General features: G+C 40.3%; 1 protein-coding gene across 6 annotated transcripts in view; it reads left to right on the top strand.

The window, feature by feature from the left end:
- Nucleotides 1–16,160, top strand: part of CEP112 (centrosomal protein 112) — a 196,765-nt gene that overhangs the window by 76,315 nt on the left and 104,290 nt on the right. For all 6 annotated transcript variants that reach the window (XR_004691856.2, XM_035104028.2, XM_060271977.1 and 3 more), the window contains exons 18-19: nucleotides 8,291–8,426; nucleotides 15,298–15,405. Coding sequence is in view for 5 of the 6 variants with exons in the window: in XM_035104028.2 (XP_034959919.1) it covers nucleotides 8,291–8,426; nucleotides 15,298–15,405 (244 nt within the window). In the remaining variant the exon portion in view is untranslated. The remainder of the gene's footprint in view (nucleotides 1–8,290; nucleotides 8,427–15,297; nucleotides 15,406–16,160) is intronic.

Raw genomic sequence — 16,160 nt, 5'->3', positions numbered from 1 at the left:
GAACCTTTCTCTTGTGCATGGATGGTGCTGTTTTGGTTGCAAAAGTATCCATGCTCTGATAATTAATTCATTATTAGTATATAGGATATGGGGATTATGTACTTTTAATTTTGTATTTTTGATATGCTAATATTAATAATAATACCCAAAGGAGTTTTCAGTTGTGGCTTAGTTTAGTACTAAAAATGCTGCATACAGATTATTTGATGTTAACATCACGAAATACACAAAACTGTATACAACTCTTCAATTAAATGCTTGCTTTCTTCCACTCTAAACAAGAAATTCCATATTAGATTCAGAACCACTGAATAATGAACAAGCCTGTGGTCTCCTTAAATTTTTGGTTCATTTGTCTGCAGTGATGAATGCAACTTAGAATGCTTTCTAGCAACTTCACAATATTAAAGTGCCCAGGGACAGGACAGGGATGATGTTTTGAAGGCAATAAATATTTCAGCTTCACATTTCAGCCTTTCTTCTTTATTCCTTTGATCTGGGTTTGGTTTAGTTATCATTCTGCTTGAATGACTTCACACTGTCTCTTCCCATCCTCCCCCTTCCCTGAACAAAAATAGTAATTCTGCACATATTCCATATGGTTGGGATTTTTTTTGCTGTAAAAGATGGCCATTCTTTGATTTTGATAACTGCTGCTTAAATAATGTATTTAATTACATCTTAACTCCAGTGAATAGTTATAAAAAGGCTTATCTTTAATTATGCAGTTTATTGTCTGTTTCCCCCCACAATTAAAGGACAGAAAAATAGCACAAATATGAAGGATACAGTCCTTCATCATGGGGATGCTGTGCTTGTGCTTGGAAGGATGCTCATATGGCTCAGTGGTGTCCTTTTCTATACATGAACCTGAGAAGTACTGAGTCAGTGTAGCATGCCAAGAAGGTGCCTTGGGGAACTAAGGGGTGTCCATAATCTCATCCTCTGTCTGATCAGGTTTCTTTGAGCTCCAAGACTTAAATAATGTGGCTCAGTGGGGAGAAAAAGCTGGATAAAGGCGGTGCAAATAGAACTTCCCTTCTTTGGAATGCCCTACTAGTATGTTGTCTATGCACATGTCTGTAAACTGGTTTACATATCACTTTAAACAACAGTTAAGCATCATTGTGGTATAAAGGTGAAAACATAGCATGCTAGTATATGAGGCTAAAATAGTGTTGAAAATGTGTCTAAGTCACCAGTTGATGGCTGTTACATTTTGTTCGCATTTGTGTGTTCTGCAATATGAGAACAGAAACGTTGGCATGTTTGAGGATACATGTGTTCCAGTGCACATCCCTAGAAGTGGGAACAAGAGTCTGTTTCCAAATAAGAGTTTAAGCCCCCCCCCCGGGCACATCTGTTTATACCCTACAAAATAAACATATATTACCCTGTATTTTAAAATCTTTTCACCAGCCAAAAGTTCAAAAGTCCGCAGTTATTTCCATGGATAGAAGCCCTATAATAATGTTGGGTGATTCATAGTGGCCTGTTTTAGAGAAGAAGGCATGCATCCCTCTGCCTTAGAATAGTAGAATATATAATATCAGAACTGATCGTGACAGTTCTTTTGAAGATGCAAAGAAGTCAGGAAGATGAGAGACCAGGGTGCAGAATATTTTCATATGTAATATTTTATCAAGGTGCCTGACAGATCTTTCAGATCTATTTCCATATCCTCATATAGGGAGCGTCATTTATAAGCTCATTTGTATGATTTCTTTCAATGTATTTACTAACAACAACCCACAATATTTTGTATGTATAATACAATAAACTACAGGAAAAAATATCTGGCTACTTCTCAGAAGATTTACAGCTGTTTGTAAACACTTTAAAATGTCTAGATGGAAGCTGCTGTGTTTTACTCTATTAATTTACAGTCTATTCAGCCACATAGCAGTTGTAGCATCTCAGGAGTATGCTGAGATACTAAAGATGTGCACAAATCTTTAGTACAGGAGCTAGATCATCATTTCCCTATCACTTAGTAAAGTCGGAGAAATATGAGGCTCTCCTGGAAGTATACTTTGGAACTGTGATACCAAACAGAAATGGACTATTCCAAACCCTTATTCTACAGTTGTCATTAAGAAAAGAAACATAGGATTGTTCCTTCCTATGGAAAGCTTCTTGGGAGAAAGTAAGGCTGGATGGGAAGGTCCTTGACCAAGATGGAAGAGTGGAAATAGTTTGCAGAAAATTGGGCTTTTCCTTTGTCTACCAAGTCTGAGAAATGTGAACATACGCATTCTTCCTTTTGCAATGGCTCTTCATTTCTTGACTTCCATTACAGCCACCGGTCTCTTCTGTCTGTAAAGTACCTGGAATTTCCAGTGGTAGCCTTGGCTTAGTGACTGTTGCTTAGCAACATGAGGGCCACTCTTCCTCTTTATTTTTGTCAGAATACGTGTATCATCCAGGTTTAGGTTGATGTTTTAGTGGCTTGTGTTAAGCAGCTTGGTGGGTCGTTGTAGGTCTCTGGGATGGATTGAGAAATAAATGACAAATGCTGCAAGCTCCTGATACTTTCAAGTACTTAAGTACCTTAAGACAAAAGATAAAAATGATTCGTATTTGATTTATTAAAACCTGCAGAGGTTGCTCCCTTTCTTTTGGGCAGGAATAGTAATTAGAATACCCAGGAGGTTTTGAGGTGTGTGTGTGTGTGTGTGTGTGTGTGTGTGTGTGTGTGTGTGTGTTTTGTCTGAGTGTGTTTTGTCTGAGAGGTATAAATAAATTGAAAAAGTTTAAGAGAAGAAATCAAGTTCCTGAACAAAGTTTCTCAGGATTTTCCTTGTAATGCATACTCTTGCTAGTGAGTTTTATTGGTACAGTATTTCATAAAGTTTGTCCCTGGAGTGGAGTGCAGAAACATATTCTGCCTGATAAACTTTTAAACTTTTATCCTGTGTTGGGAAATTTGTACACCATTCAAACATCAATCCATTCAGATTATGAGGTGTTTTAGGGCAAAGTGGGGGAAGAGATAAGGCTGGCTTGATATATTGGGTTTTGAACAGAATCCTGTGGACCTGTTAAACCAACTGAGTCAGTTGCAAGGTCTTATCTCCCTAGTGCATGGGTGTCAAACACAAGGCCCGGGGGCCAAATCCGGCCCGCCAGACCTCGTCATGTGGCCCGCCAAGTGCCCCAGCCAGCGGGACCCAGCAGCGGGATCTTGCTGCTGAAGCACCGCGCCAACAAACAGCTGGGGCCTGGGGGGAGGGGTAGAAAGGTGGCCGGAGCAGCGCTGCGTGGAGCACCCCGAGCCACAGCAGGAGAAGGAGGAGGCAGCTTGCCGGGTCAGCGCCCAGCAGCGCCACACGGAGAGTCCTGAGCCTCTGCGACGCAGCAGTGCTCTGTAGCACTTTGAATCCTCCTCCTGCCACGGCTCGGCGCCTGGAAACAGCTGCTGCTGCTGCTGAAGCACAGACAAAGCACCCAGCAGTGCCTTCCTTCCCTTCCCTCCCCTCCCTCTCCCTCTCCTCAGAAACATAGGATGCTGCTTTATACTTCTGGCCCTTAAACCCTGGAACCAGGAGAACAGCTCCAGTGAGTCAACCTCAGCCAGTCCCTTTGGTGAAGGGTGGTGGCTCACTGGCAGAACATCTGTCCTGCATGCAGAAGGACCCCAGCATCTCCAGGTACCAGTAGCTCTGCAAAGCTCCTGCATGAAACCCTAGCGAGCCTCCACCACCCAGTGCAGTTACCAAAAATCATTTTTCAATAAATTGTACAATAATTGTACATTTGAATATCTACTTGCCATTATTCTGACTATGTTAGTTATTGCTTACATTATTACAAAAAACAGTAATAATTGAATGCAGTGACAATAATTTATGATAATAAAGAGTGGACACATAGTCCTACAGATACAACTGGCCCTTTGAGGGTGACCAAACTGCTGATGCGGCCCCCGATGAATTTGAGTTTGACACCCCTGCCCTAGTGTTTCTTGTGGCTTTTTAATATCTGAAATAAGTGATATCAAATGGCAAGTTATTCCGGAGGACTTTTCAAATGCTGAAATAGTTGTTCTGTTAATTGATTTGCCCTTTACCTTATGCACAAAGTTACTGTTGAGTTGCGGTGGTTATTACAAGTAATTGTTTGTGTTTTGACATGTAGTAAACCGCAAATATATTCTGAGATTATTAGTCTACCAACCATTGGATCACCCCTTGTTTTAGTTCAGGGGTTCCCAACAAAATTTTCTCGAGGACCCCTCATCAAGCCGCTATTGTGACAAGGACCCCCATTGCTTGAACATCAAATGCATTATCTTCCTCTTCATCTGTAGGCCTTTGTCGTTTTAACGAACCACTTTTTAAGCAACGGTCCATTTTTAACTACGCGAACTGTAGCTTCCGCGAAAAAACGCTTTGTTTACAAACACTACTGTTTTGCAAAGAGGCAGCGCGTGCCAGGGAGGAGGGAGGGGAATGGAGAAGACAGGGTACCTGCGCAGTAGCGCACAAATGAAGCCGACGCACGCAAAGCATATTGGGGAGGTGAGCGTTAGTAGAATGCACGCGCCGCCTCTTTGCAAAACAGTAGTGTTTGTAAAGCGCCACCTAACGGCATACAGCAGAACTACTGCCTCTATCCAATTCTAGTTTTGCGTTAGACTCTGCTCATGCAGGAAGTGGCCAAAACAAAAAATCTGTTATCATACGAAATATATTTAATATATTTTTTATTCTAATAGCATCTTGCGGACCCCTCTGGCATAGCTCGCGGACCCCTGGGGGTCCCCGGACCACCTGTTGGGAACCACTGTTTTAGTTGATCTTATTGTGAATATTTTGGTATCATCTCTTCTGTACAGAGTGTTTTTATATTTTGGAAGCAAGTATTTAGAATACATATTCCCATTTTATTTGTACATTTCTTCCTTAAATTGTTATTTAGACTTCATAGTCATGTTTAAATGGAGATTATTTACGCAATTCTGCTAATTCTGTAACCATATCCTTTATACATTGAGATGAAAGAATTTTTTCCCTTACAAATAAATTGAGGCCAAAGATTAAATTCGTGCTTTTAATATTCATGCCAGCTCAGTTTTTAAAGGATTTGAGCGATGTAACTGTATTGTATTGGGCACTGCAACAAGTAATACCGGGGGTGGGAGGGAGACCTTCAAAGTGAATATTTTAATGCTTCATGGAAACAACCCTTCTCAATATCCTGGAGGGGAAAAGTTGCGAACTACAAATTATTGCTGTAGATTTAGAACTGGCTTCTGCACCCTGGAAAATCAATGGAAGCTGATTCCTGGCTGGCAACTTCTCAAGAGGTTGATGGTTGAAATACATCAGAAATGAAATCAGATTCCTGAAGCACAACAGATTTCAATGCAGTTATCACAGAGAGTAAGATGAAGTGTGTTGGTTGGTTTAGAATGATAATGTAAGTATCAGCCAACAGTCTGAGAAGAAAAACGTACTTTGCATATTCAAGGGCAATAACATTGAATGTCATGTTTTCAGTTCATCGGCACCTTATGTTCGCCTCTTTGTGTCCCTTCAACCCAAAGGGTTTCACAGGAGGCAAGGTTGCAGGTTCGATCCCCGTATGAGTCGGCTGCATATTCCATCATTGTAGCGGGTTGAATAAGATGGTCCTCAGAATCCCTTCCAACTATACAGTTCTATTATTCTGTTTTTATTTGTTTTCTTTCGAGTGGGCTGAATGTTGATGACTCTGCCCAAGTACATGTTTTCCTAAATAGCAATTTGCAGCAAGTTGTTTTTCATGTTTGGTAAGGGTGCTATCAAAACCCTGGCTTTGCAAGTTGGCAGCGCTTAACAGAACGGTGGGACCAACACTGTATAAGCAGCCCTGTTGCTCACAGCATCCGGGATGAAAGCTTGGAGCTAGAGCAGAATTCAGCCTGAATTGGGTCTGATGCACTCATGAAAAGGGGCCTTTTCAGGACTTTCTACAGGTTTCTATTAGTGAGGAACCCACCAGCAGCCATTCTGCCTACCTGCCCATTTGGTAGGTGGGACAAAAAGCTGCACACAATCCAGCCCCGCACAAAGTATGTGTATGTGGGGTGTGTGTGTGTGTGTGTGTGTGTGTGTGTGTGTTGAATGGCAGTGTTAGACTGCAGTTCTACACACGTCGGAATTCAATGGAACTTCCTTCTAGGTAGTGCAGCCAAAGCTGAAATTAACCACTATCTTTAAAAGACATACTTTAGATCATTATTATTATTATTTTAAAAACTAACACTCCAAACCTTTCAAAACTTCTATCTAAACCTAGTGGAAATTATTCTAGAGTTTACATGCTTATGAGCCTTTTTTTGTTGAAATGTATAACCTGTGAGTTTAATCAATCTTTCACACACACACACACACACACACACACACACACACACACACACACAACGACAGATAGCCTGTCAGTTATATCAAATTCAGTTCGATATGTTTACAGTAGAAATCATTGTGACTTCATAACAGTGTAGAAATATGTCGGTATGCAGATCTGTAGAAATGGAAATGTATTTAAAAAGTAATAATTTTGCTATATATAAAGGCAAAGCTAGCAAAGAAATTTATTTACAAATATACAAATCTGGAAAAACAAAAGCAGGCATCTGTTTTGTGTATACTGTATATTCCTGTGTATAAGATTACTTTTTAACCCAGGAAAATCTTCTCAAAAGTCGGGGGTCATCATATGCCGGGTTGTATTTCTTATACGGCAAGTATATCCCAAACTCTATATTTTAACTGGAAAAGTTGGGGGTCGTCTTATACGCTGGAATATACGGTAATTGTTTTTGTCAGCCGTTTTGAGTTTATAAAAAAAAAGGTTAGCAGCTTTCTAAATAAAATAAACATAAAATAGATATATTACACGCATGTATTGTTATATTAAAACCATAAAGAAAGCAAGTTAGGTATGAGTCCTAGACTGGGTGTGTGTGTGTAAAAATCAGATTTGTTTTATTCTCACAAAATAGCAGTCTTTTTTTAAAGAAAAAACACCACCACCTAAGAATGCTCACATATAAGAGAGACGTTGGGAGGAAATGAAGTATAAACAATATCTTATACCATAAATACAAGGAGAATTGAAAATAGGCATGCTTGTATTCATGGACAAATAGGACCTGCGATGTGGAGTGCTTCTGTTTGGTGCTCCAGCCAACTATTCATTTTCTCTTCTAGGGAGTTGCTCCGGTCTTGCCACCTAGTTTTCCATTCCCCCTGACCAACAGGCAGCATAAAGTGTCCCCTGAGCACATTCAGTCATCATTGGGTTACTTTGGACTGTTTCCTTCCATTCTTTTTTGTACGTCTGCAATCACTGGAGTTTCTCTAAGCCTGCCCTTTTGTGCATGGATGGTGCGATTTCGGATATGTAAGAATCTACACCCACCTCTGAATTTCGGAAATAGAGGGAATGATATATTGCTTTAAAACATGCCAGCTGCATGCATCATACCAAGATCAAAGGTTGTTACGAGAATAAGAACCTGTGCATAATTCTGAAAAAGACCATATTATGGTCAGTTGTGATACTTCAGTTTCTAATGCTCCTGAAAGCTGCATCTTTAGTCTTTAAAAATTAGTGTTCACTGTTTGACATTAAGATAAAGTGACTAGGGATAATCATACTCTTTTGAAGCATAAGTTGTGTCACCCATGCAAATGCTGAATTGATATCATAACTGCGCATTAGGAGTTTTCACTAAATTGACTTGAGAAGATCCCAATGTGTGTCATGTTCTCCATACTTAATAATCTGACGTATACCAGGCAGCAAGTAATCCTCTTTCTTTCTTAGAGGAGATGGTGGAGGGGATATACTTCTGTTGATGTGTTAATGTAGGCATATACTGTAACAATGCAGGCATATATATTCCAAATGTTTTCTTGATTAAATATCTTTGGATGATGTGTTAACGTTACTTAATGGAAGATTAAAGAAAAGAGTTCTATGGGGTACAATAAAGCTGCACTACTTAAGCTTCCTTGGTATAGCTGAAAACTTTGAAGGTGAAATAACGTGCACGAGAGCCTAGTCCTATGTTTGGGCTCTTTTTGCTCAATGAGCAAGTGAAAATAATCTCTGATTTACCATCCAACTTGTTGTTCTCTCCTTCAAAGTATTGCTAAGGGAAGTTTGGCATAACCATGGACAGGAAATTAAAGCCTGAGTACTACTTTAAATGGATAGGGTTAACGGCCTTTTTTCTACACAAGCGCACATGTTCTTTTATTTGATACTTGAACTATGAAAAATTTCTCTGACTTTCTAGGGAGAAGGAGGAGCAGCTGACTCGGGCGATGGAGGTACAGAGGCTGCATGCCCAGCAGGCTGATGCTGCCCTGGAGGAGTTTAAGCGGCAGGTGGAGCTGAACTCAGAAAAAGTCTATGCTGAAATGAAAGAGCAGGTGAGGAGGTCACAATGCCAGCCTTTCTGCAACTATCTGTCTCAGTGGGGAAGCATATTCTCATCTTATATTTCCAGAAACATACTTCACTTGATAGTGCTACATCAAACTCTTTCACAATGCAATGGCTTTGCCAGCAAGTCAGAAAAAAAGGATGTTAGCCATTGATTTATCTTTATAACAAAGCCAGGATTGACATTGCTATAAAACTATCCATAGCAGTATTACTGATTAGGGCTTTTTTCCAGAAGTTCCAAGAATAAAATACTAGTTTTTGCATTGTTCTGGGTTGCATCTTATCTCCCATTTTTCACATCTCTTATTTCTTCTTTTTAATGGAAAATTCACTTTAGATGTATCTATCTAGCCAATCTCACTGTTGCGATAATGTGAAAGTCTGGCATGGTAGGAAACCTTTCTCCTCACTTCATTACTGAAGCCACTTGCATTTAATTTCAGTCTTGCAGTGCAGGTAAGGCACAATATTTCCTGTGAAAGGGTCATAGGTATATTCTCGGAAGCAGCAGCACAATGACTGTTTAAGGCAAATGAAAAGAAATGGAGAAAGGGCCATGTAAGCATGGCAAATGATATATTTTTAAAACAAAAGGAGGGGGGGAACCCATTGTCATGTGAGGCTCTGTTTTCTGAGTGAGTTTGAGGGAACCCTGTACCACTGGGATAGATAGGAGGAAGGATTTGCCAGCCAATTTTTTTATAGGCAAGTGGAAACAGAGGGATGCGGCAATATACCAGTGATGGGTGGGAGAGAAATGTGAAACAAGAGTGCAATTACTCCAGAAACTCTAAAGTATTTGTCTCAGTATACATATAGTGCAATATAGCCTTGTTCAGTGGTTCACTGGTTGTGTATGTGTATATTGATACACTTATGAAACCAGTAAATAGCTTAATTTTTAGTTAGAAAAAATGGGAGGCAAATTGATAGCTGCAGGAGATGGTGTCTCCAGATGTTAGGTGTTGGGCAGAAAGAAGCCAAGTTGGATGGAAGAGCAGTGAGGCACCCCCTCTCCCCCCACAAAGGAACCCCTGGTGGGAAGGAACATCACATTTGCCAGCTATTTGTGGATAATCTGTACACTGGGGAGTACACATAGTCTACACTCTGGAGCTGCTGAAGAAGCCACAAACTTTTTTTTTAAAAAAAACCACCCAATAAAATAAATAGACCCAGGGCTTTTTTTCTTTAAAAATGTTTAGGGGTACTCCCATTTTCCTATTCATATTGAAATACTGCCCCTCATTGAGGCCAGACTTAAATTCACAAAATGTTTAGGGATATGAGTACCCCTGCGTACCCCCAGAAAAAAGCACTGAATAGACCTATGATAAAGAGAGTCTCTTTTCTTGGAAACATCTGTACTGCGTAGGGAACTCAGGCATATACTGAGTTCTGTGGCTGATTCCTTCAGCAGCTCCCACATCCATGCTCATCACAGTTACAGTTGTTGAATTAAGGAGTCCTATTTGACTGAGGGGTAGTGGGGAGTATGCTCTGGTTCATGGGGTCATGGAGAATCAAACACGACTAAGATGACTAAACAACAACAGCAACAATATTTGGCTGCCCATAAGATCACTCAGGAAAATCACCTATTTAAAGACCCAAGCGACTTGAACTTTCCAGAGACCACTGGTGGTAGTGCTTGGGCAAAACAGCAACCCTCCTTCACATGTTAATCTGCCTTTGCTCCCAAGGTCATGTTATTTCTTATCTCACCCCGATGTCCATATGTTGACTGTGGACATCCAAGCTTGAGAACAATATATGCATAGATTTTGGGAGCTGGAACTTCATGCACAGGTTCAATTTCTGTGAAACCCTCCATGTATGGGTTTGCCCTTCTCAAATGTCTGTGCTCAATAGGCAGATTTGGGGGGTTGGGGTGGGCCAGCAGGGAAGCCCTTTAGCCCCTTTCTACATCTCTCTTCCCTTGCCTCAAGTCATTAAGAGTAAAATGCAGCATTTACCTCCACTCCAGTGCTGGTGTGGGTGAAAACTCTATCTTTTTCATTGTATATTCTGGAGAGGGGAAGGCTGTAAATGGTGTGTGTATTTATTTGTGCATGTGTATTTGTGTGTGGAAGAGAGAGGGAGAGGTGGCTGTTTGCGCATGGGGATGCGTTATGTGGTCTGTATGTGTGTTTGTGTATGCATACCCATTCATTGGCTTTACCCACCATTGATATGTGGTCCTTAGGCTTTAAAAGCTTATCTACACTCGTTTTACATAGATAAGCACACAAACTCACTGTTTTTGATAGATGGTGATGGAATCAGTTTTAAGAAGTCATGAATACTTAGCCAGTCTTAGCTGTAGTGGTATTCTTACAGGCAAAATTGGCTGAGAACTCTCCAGAAGTCACTACGTGATCTAAGAAAAATGGGACTAGGGCAAGTGCAGGTTCATTTTAACGGGGCAATAATATACACTTGGGATCATCTCCCAGTGTCTGGGATTTGTCAGCAAACTGTATCTATATGCAGCATAGACACAGAAGCAGCCTGGCCCATGGAGACAAAGACTTGTTTGAAGTAAATATAATCCTCTGTTAATCAGTCAAAAATTCATGATTCTGCATAAGAGACTCCTTGAGGAAATGTTGGTGCACCTGCCAACTTGTGTGTCTGATAGCCAACCTACACATATTTCCTACCGCCTGAGTTTTAGAACATATTTTGGTCAAATTGTTCCTTGCTGTTACATCAGAACCAGCAGATTATGAGCAGACTAAGAAATTAAAAGTAAAGGGATCCCTGACCGTTAATTCCAGTCACGGACAACTCTGGGGTTGTGGTGCTCATCTCGCTCTATAGACCGAGGGAGCCGGCGTACAGCTTCCAGGTCATGTGGCCAGCATGACTAAGCCGCTTCTGGTGAAACCAGAGCAGCGCACAGAAACGCCATTTACCTTCCCGCCAGAGTGGTACCTATTTATCTACTTGCACTTTGATGTGCTTTCAAACTGCTAGGTTGGCAGGAGCAGGGACTGAGCAAGGGGAGCTCACCCTGTCACAGGGATTCGAACCGCTGACCTTTTGATCGGCAAGCCTTAGGCTCTGTGGTTTAATCCAGCAGAACATGAGGGGTAATTGAGAGCATTTGAGCACATGGCTAATCATTTAATGCATGATCGTGGTTTGGTGTTATTTTTGAATTGATTAAATCCACCTGTGTCATTGGTCACAGGGATTCGGTGTGCTAAATAGCCTGGGTCCAGGTGCTAAGGTAGACTTCACATTTGTTCTAGTTAACATTGAAGCCCAGTTAAACCTTAAGGTTCTGCTGCAGTGCATGCAAAAAGGATCAACCTGGTAAAATTTTGCAGTTCTAAACCAATGGCTTTTATATTCTTAAATTTCTGTTCATAGTACAATGTTGTATCAGAAAGAATTATCTTCTTTTTTATGTAGCTATTGATGGCATAAAGATAAAGTTTTAGCGACACAATATCTTTTATATATCCTCATTTTTTCATTTCAATCTTTTATTGAGAAAGTAAGTGTGGACAGTATTGTGGATTTTTTCAGTTACTATAACCAATATTTTATTTATTAGACTATATAATTTATGGCTTTCTAATATTGTTACCATCTGCTTTTTATTTTGCCAAGGCTCATGGCTGTTGCAATAATCAGATGTCTGTTAATGGGGCTTTTGATAGAATGCTATCTATGGAGGTGTGTTTGTTTTCTCTCTGTTTGTGCCCAGTTCGTTGTTGAATATTTCCACGCTTTGATAATTTATCCACATCATTTCTACCCTTAAGCCTTGATTCTGCTGCTATGAACCATGCCAGAGTTAAATGAATATAGTCATTGCCAAAGTTTGAACATATCATGAAACATGATGCATGTATTGTTCACCGTTGGAGCTGCATGGGGAAATCCTTTGAAGAAGGCCCTGGATGCATCTGTGTTCTTCTGTGCACATAAACAGACACTTATGACACAATTGATTGTTGTAGTGCTCTTCATTTGTGAAGGATGATTTTGATGGGTGGTTTCAAATCAACTTTTCCTTTGCTTTCCTTATGTGGTCAGTTAACAATTCGCGGCTGATGTGCTGCATATGGACTGTGGATTTCATGATGGCTTAACCTAATCTGAAACAAATAAAAAATGGAAGTGAAATAATTGGCTACTGTACCAGGAGAAATGATCATATAAATAATGCCCACTATTTTAGCTCTAGTGCTTGTCATTCTTGGCAAATGAGACGACCAGGCCACACTTTTCATTTTTATTTTAGAGAGGGATTTGGTATCAGTATTTTTATTTATGCAGTGCCATCCACATACGCATTTCCCCCCAGGGTAATATTAGTTTTAAAAAGAGTTCCTTATCTAAAATTCAACAGCTGAAGGAAGTATGAGATAACAGAGAAAGACAGGAAGAATGTGGGAAAATGCAATCATATATCCCTAAGCTTTGTTTTATGTGGGTCTGAGGACTGGGGCTTGTTCTATTGCATAATTTGTTCTAATGTGAAATACATTCTTTATCACATTTGTATCCCACTCAACCTTGTGGAGCCAAGGGTTGCACACATGTGGTATTCCCCATTTCATCAGTGGGTCTGAGTCCACCTTTTTGGGGTGAAAGCAGAGAATCGCTGTTGAGGCTGTTTTTGCTCATTTTGCTTACTGTTTGAAATGGCCTAACTGATGGTTTAAGTATTGTATGGCTTACTTGTTTTAATTTAGACTGTATGAGTTGTATTCAATAAGTAATGTCATTAGCTCAAGGACTTTCAACTCTGCAATAGGACTTCTACTCCCTATCTTCTCCCTGTGCCCTTTCATCTGTGCTGGGGAGTTCCCCAACCCTCCAGAGCAGATTGTGGGGTGGGAGCACAGGTGGAAGTCATTGTGCTAACAGGGTGACTTAGTTGGATACAACCCTTTGTGTAACCCACTTTGAGACTGCAGTCACAGCAAAGAGTATTCAATAAATGCACATAAGCAAATAAAAGACAAAATAATAATTATAAACAGGGTGGTATTTAAATTGGATAAGGATGATCACTAAATAGCAAATAACTGTAACAAGTGGTTCTAACTGGGGACGGGAATTCTGCACAACTTTAAATGTGACATTATTAGAACTCCAAAATTTTCCCCTGCCTTATCTTCTCACTACTGACAAAATATGTGTACTTCCAAGCAGCCACCGCCAGAGGGATTATGGGTATCTTCCAGCTAAATACCTCTGATAATACTTCTGATAATATTGACCTTCCTTTATCTCTTGAGACTATGAACTCTTCAGTCACAGTATGTCATGCCCCAGCTATTCCCTCCCAAGTGTTACTGTGGGTTGTTACTCCTGCGAACCCTAGTTTCATCACCCCACCCTTTAAAAATAAATAAATAGTGTTGCATCAACCTTCATTGTCCAGTTAGCAGAAACCAAAAAAACCACAGGATGTGGTTCCCCCCCTTTTCTTTTAAAAGAATACCTTTCTAAAAATATTGAGCACAAGGTGGTAGTAAAAATCAAAGAGTCACAAATGTTTAATTACACAGCTAAGAAAGACAAAATTAAAGGTGCTATACAATGCACCCTCTCTCTTCAACATCTGACTTGCTCCCTATGATTCTAAACAGAGCAAACATTTACCTTGAATTATAGTCTTTTTTCATCTTGAGAGCATGCTCATGAATTGGAACTTGGGACACATGATGTTCTCCTCCTTCCAGATGAGACTTCCTAAAAGCTAGCCTCTCTGGAGGTCTATTTGTAAATGTCTTTCTAGATAGCTTCTAGCAAGTGATCTTTTTCATTTATTTACCTAAATATTATTACCTAGCTAGCCCCATCTATTTAGCCTACAATTTTTATTCGCTTTCAGTAGATTCTGTTCTAGAGGCTTCTGATGTCATTAGTTTTAGTACCCATCCGCTACCTGGAAACCCACCCACCCCCCAATATTTGTTTTTTCTACTACTGTGATAGAAAGCCTGCTGACACCTCCCTCTTTGTGCATAGGTGCTGCTCTTTTGGCTACGTAAACAAAGGCACTCATAGTCTGAACATCAGAAGTAGAAAGGATGATGATTCTACTTAATTTAGGTCTCTGGAAGCATGCGTGACACAAATCCGACCACTATGCTGGTAATACAAATACTGTAACTAAATTAGGAAATGAATTAGGAACATTACTTGCCTTTTTCAGAGTTGAAGCATTGGTCTGTCTTGCACAGTGATGCCAACATTGACTGGCAGTGGCTTTCCAGATTTCCTGATAGGGATCTTTTCCCTACCTGGAAATACCATAGGTTACAATTGCAAGTCAAGTCAAGTCATGTAGTCTATAATATAGAAATAAATGTAGGAAGTCAGGAAAGCTTGAGCAAAAGTCTTTCCTGAGTGCAAGTATGATGACTGTTTTCAGAATCACTATTTTGCATATAAGTACTACAGACAAACACATTTATAATGAAATTCAAACACAGTTGCATGAGAGAGGAAAATAAAGATGGAATATTCTCCAGCCAAAGTCCAACATTTTAAACTGCCATCGTTTCAAATTAAACGCTGCAACAAAGTATTTTAGACAAAATTTATTCCTCAGTTTTTCATGAGCTAGAATCCACTTCATCAGATGCAAAACTGGAGAGAGCTCAGCACTGGTTTCAGTTTCCCAGTGAAAAAATACTAAATTTTAACTGGATTGTGCTGGTGGTCTTGTCACTACCGATATTGTATCCTTGAATCACCCTCAGCAACACACAACAATGCTGCAGGACCATTTTAAGCTGTTTGATGGCAGGAGAACTGTTGTCAGCAGTTTCTGTCTTGAAATAACTAATTTATATATGTTAAATATTGTCTCTTACTTTCTAGATGGAAAGAGTGGAAGCAGATCTAAGCAGATCAAAATCTCTCCGGGAAAAGCAGTCAAAAGAATTCTCCTGGCAGCTTGAAGAGCTCAAGCAAAGATATGAACAACAGGTTAGCTAGCTAGCTTTAAAATAAATAAATAATAAAAACAACAACAACTCTAGCATTTACCTTTTGACACAGCTGGGCCCAACTTGCATTTCCTTCTTAAAAAATAATAATATTGGATGTTGTTGACTTAAGTTTCACAGGCAGTTCATTAACACAAAGTTTGCATTCTTTTCTGTTGTTTACACTTGTAGCAAGGCTTCCTATTTATTTCCAGAGGTTTCAAATTGTGTTTTGTGTATATTGCTATATCTCAAGATGTTCCAGACCCTGGTTTAATGAACTTGAAACTCACCTCCTTTGCTTAAATCCCATATTATCACTTCATAGTTAAACCAAGCCACATTTGTAAGCCAACAGCTATGGACCAGGTGGCGCTGTGGTTAAACCACTGAGCCTAGGGCTTGCTGATCAGAAGGTCGGCAGTTCGAATCCCTGTGACGGGGTGAGCTCCCGTTGCTTGGTCCCAGCTCCTGCCAACCTAGCAGTTCGAAAGCACGTCAAAATGCAAGTAGATAAATAGGAACCGCTACAGCGGGAAGGTAAACGGCGTTTCCATGTGCTGCTCTGGTTTGCCAGAAGCGGCTTTGTCATGCTGGCCACATGACCTGGAAGCTATACGCCGGCTCCCTCGGCCAATAATGCGAGATGAGCGCGCAACCCCATGCTTGAGGCCCATTGCTTTCCTTGTGACTTATGTGATTAACATCCCACTCCTATGCATCTGAGAATAAGGGCCAAGGTTCAGGAGTAGCAAG

The sequence above is a fragment of the Zootoca vivipara genome, chromosome 2 (assembly GCF_963506605.1).
Source record: "Zootoca vivipara chromosome 2, rZooViv1.1, whole genome shotgun sequence".
NCBI classification, from domain to species: Eukaryota; Metazoa; Chordata; class Lepidosauria; order Squamata; family Lacertidae; genus Zootoca; species Zootoca vivipara.
Note: the sequence above shows the minus strand (reverse complement) of the source record. Positions and strands in the feature narration are given on the sequence as shown.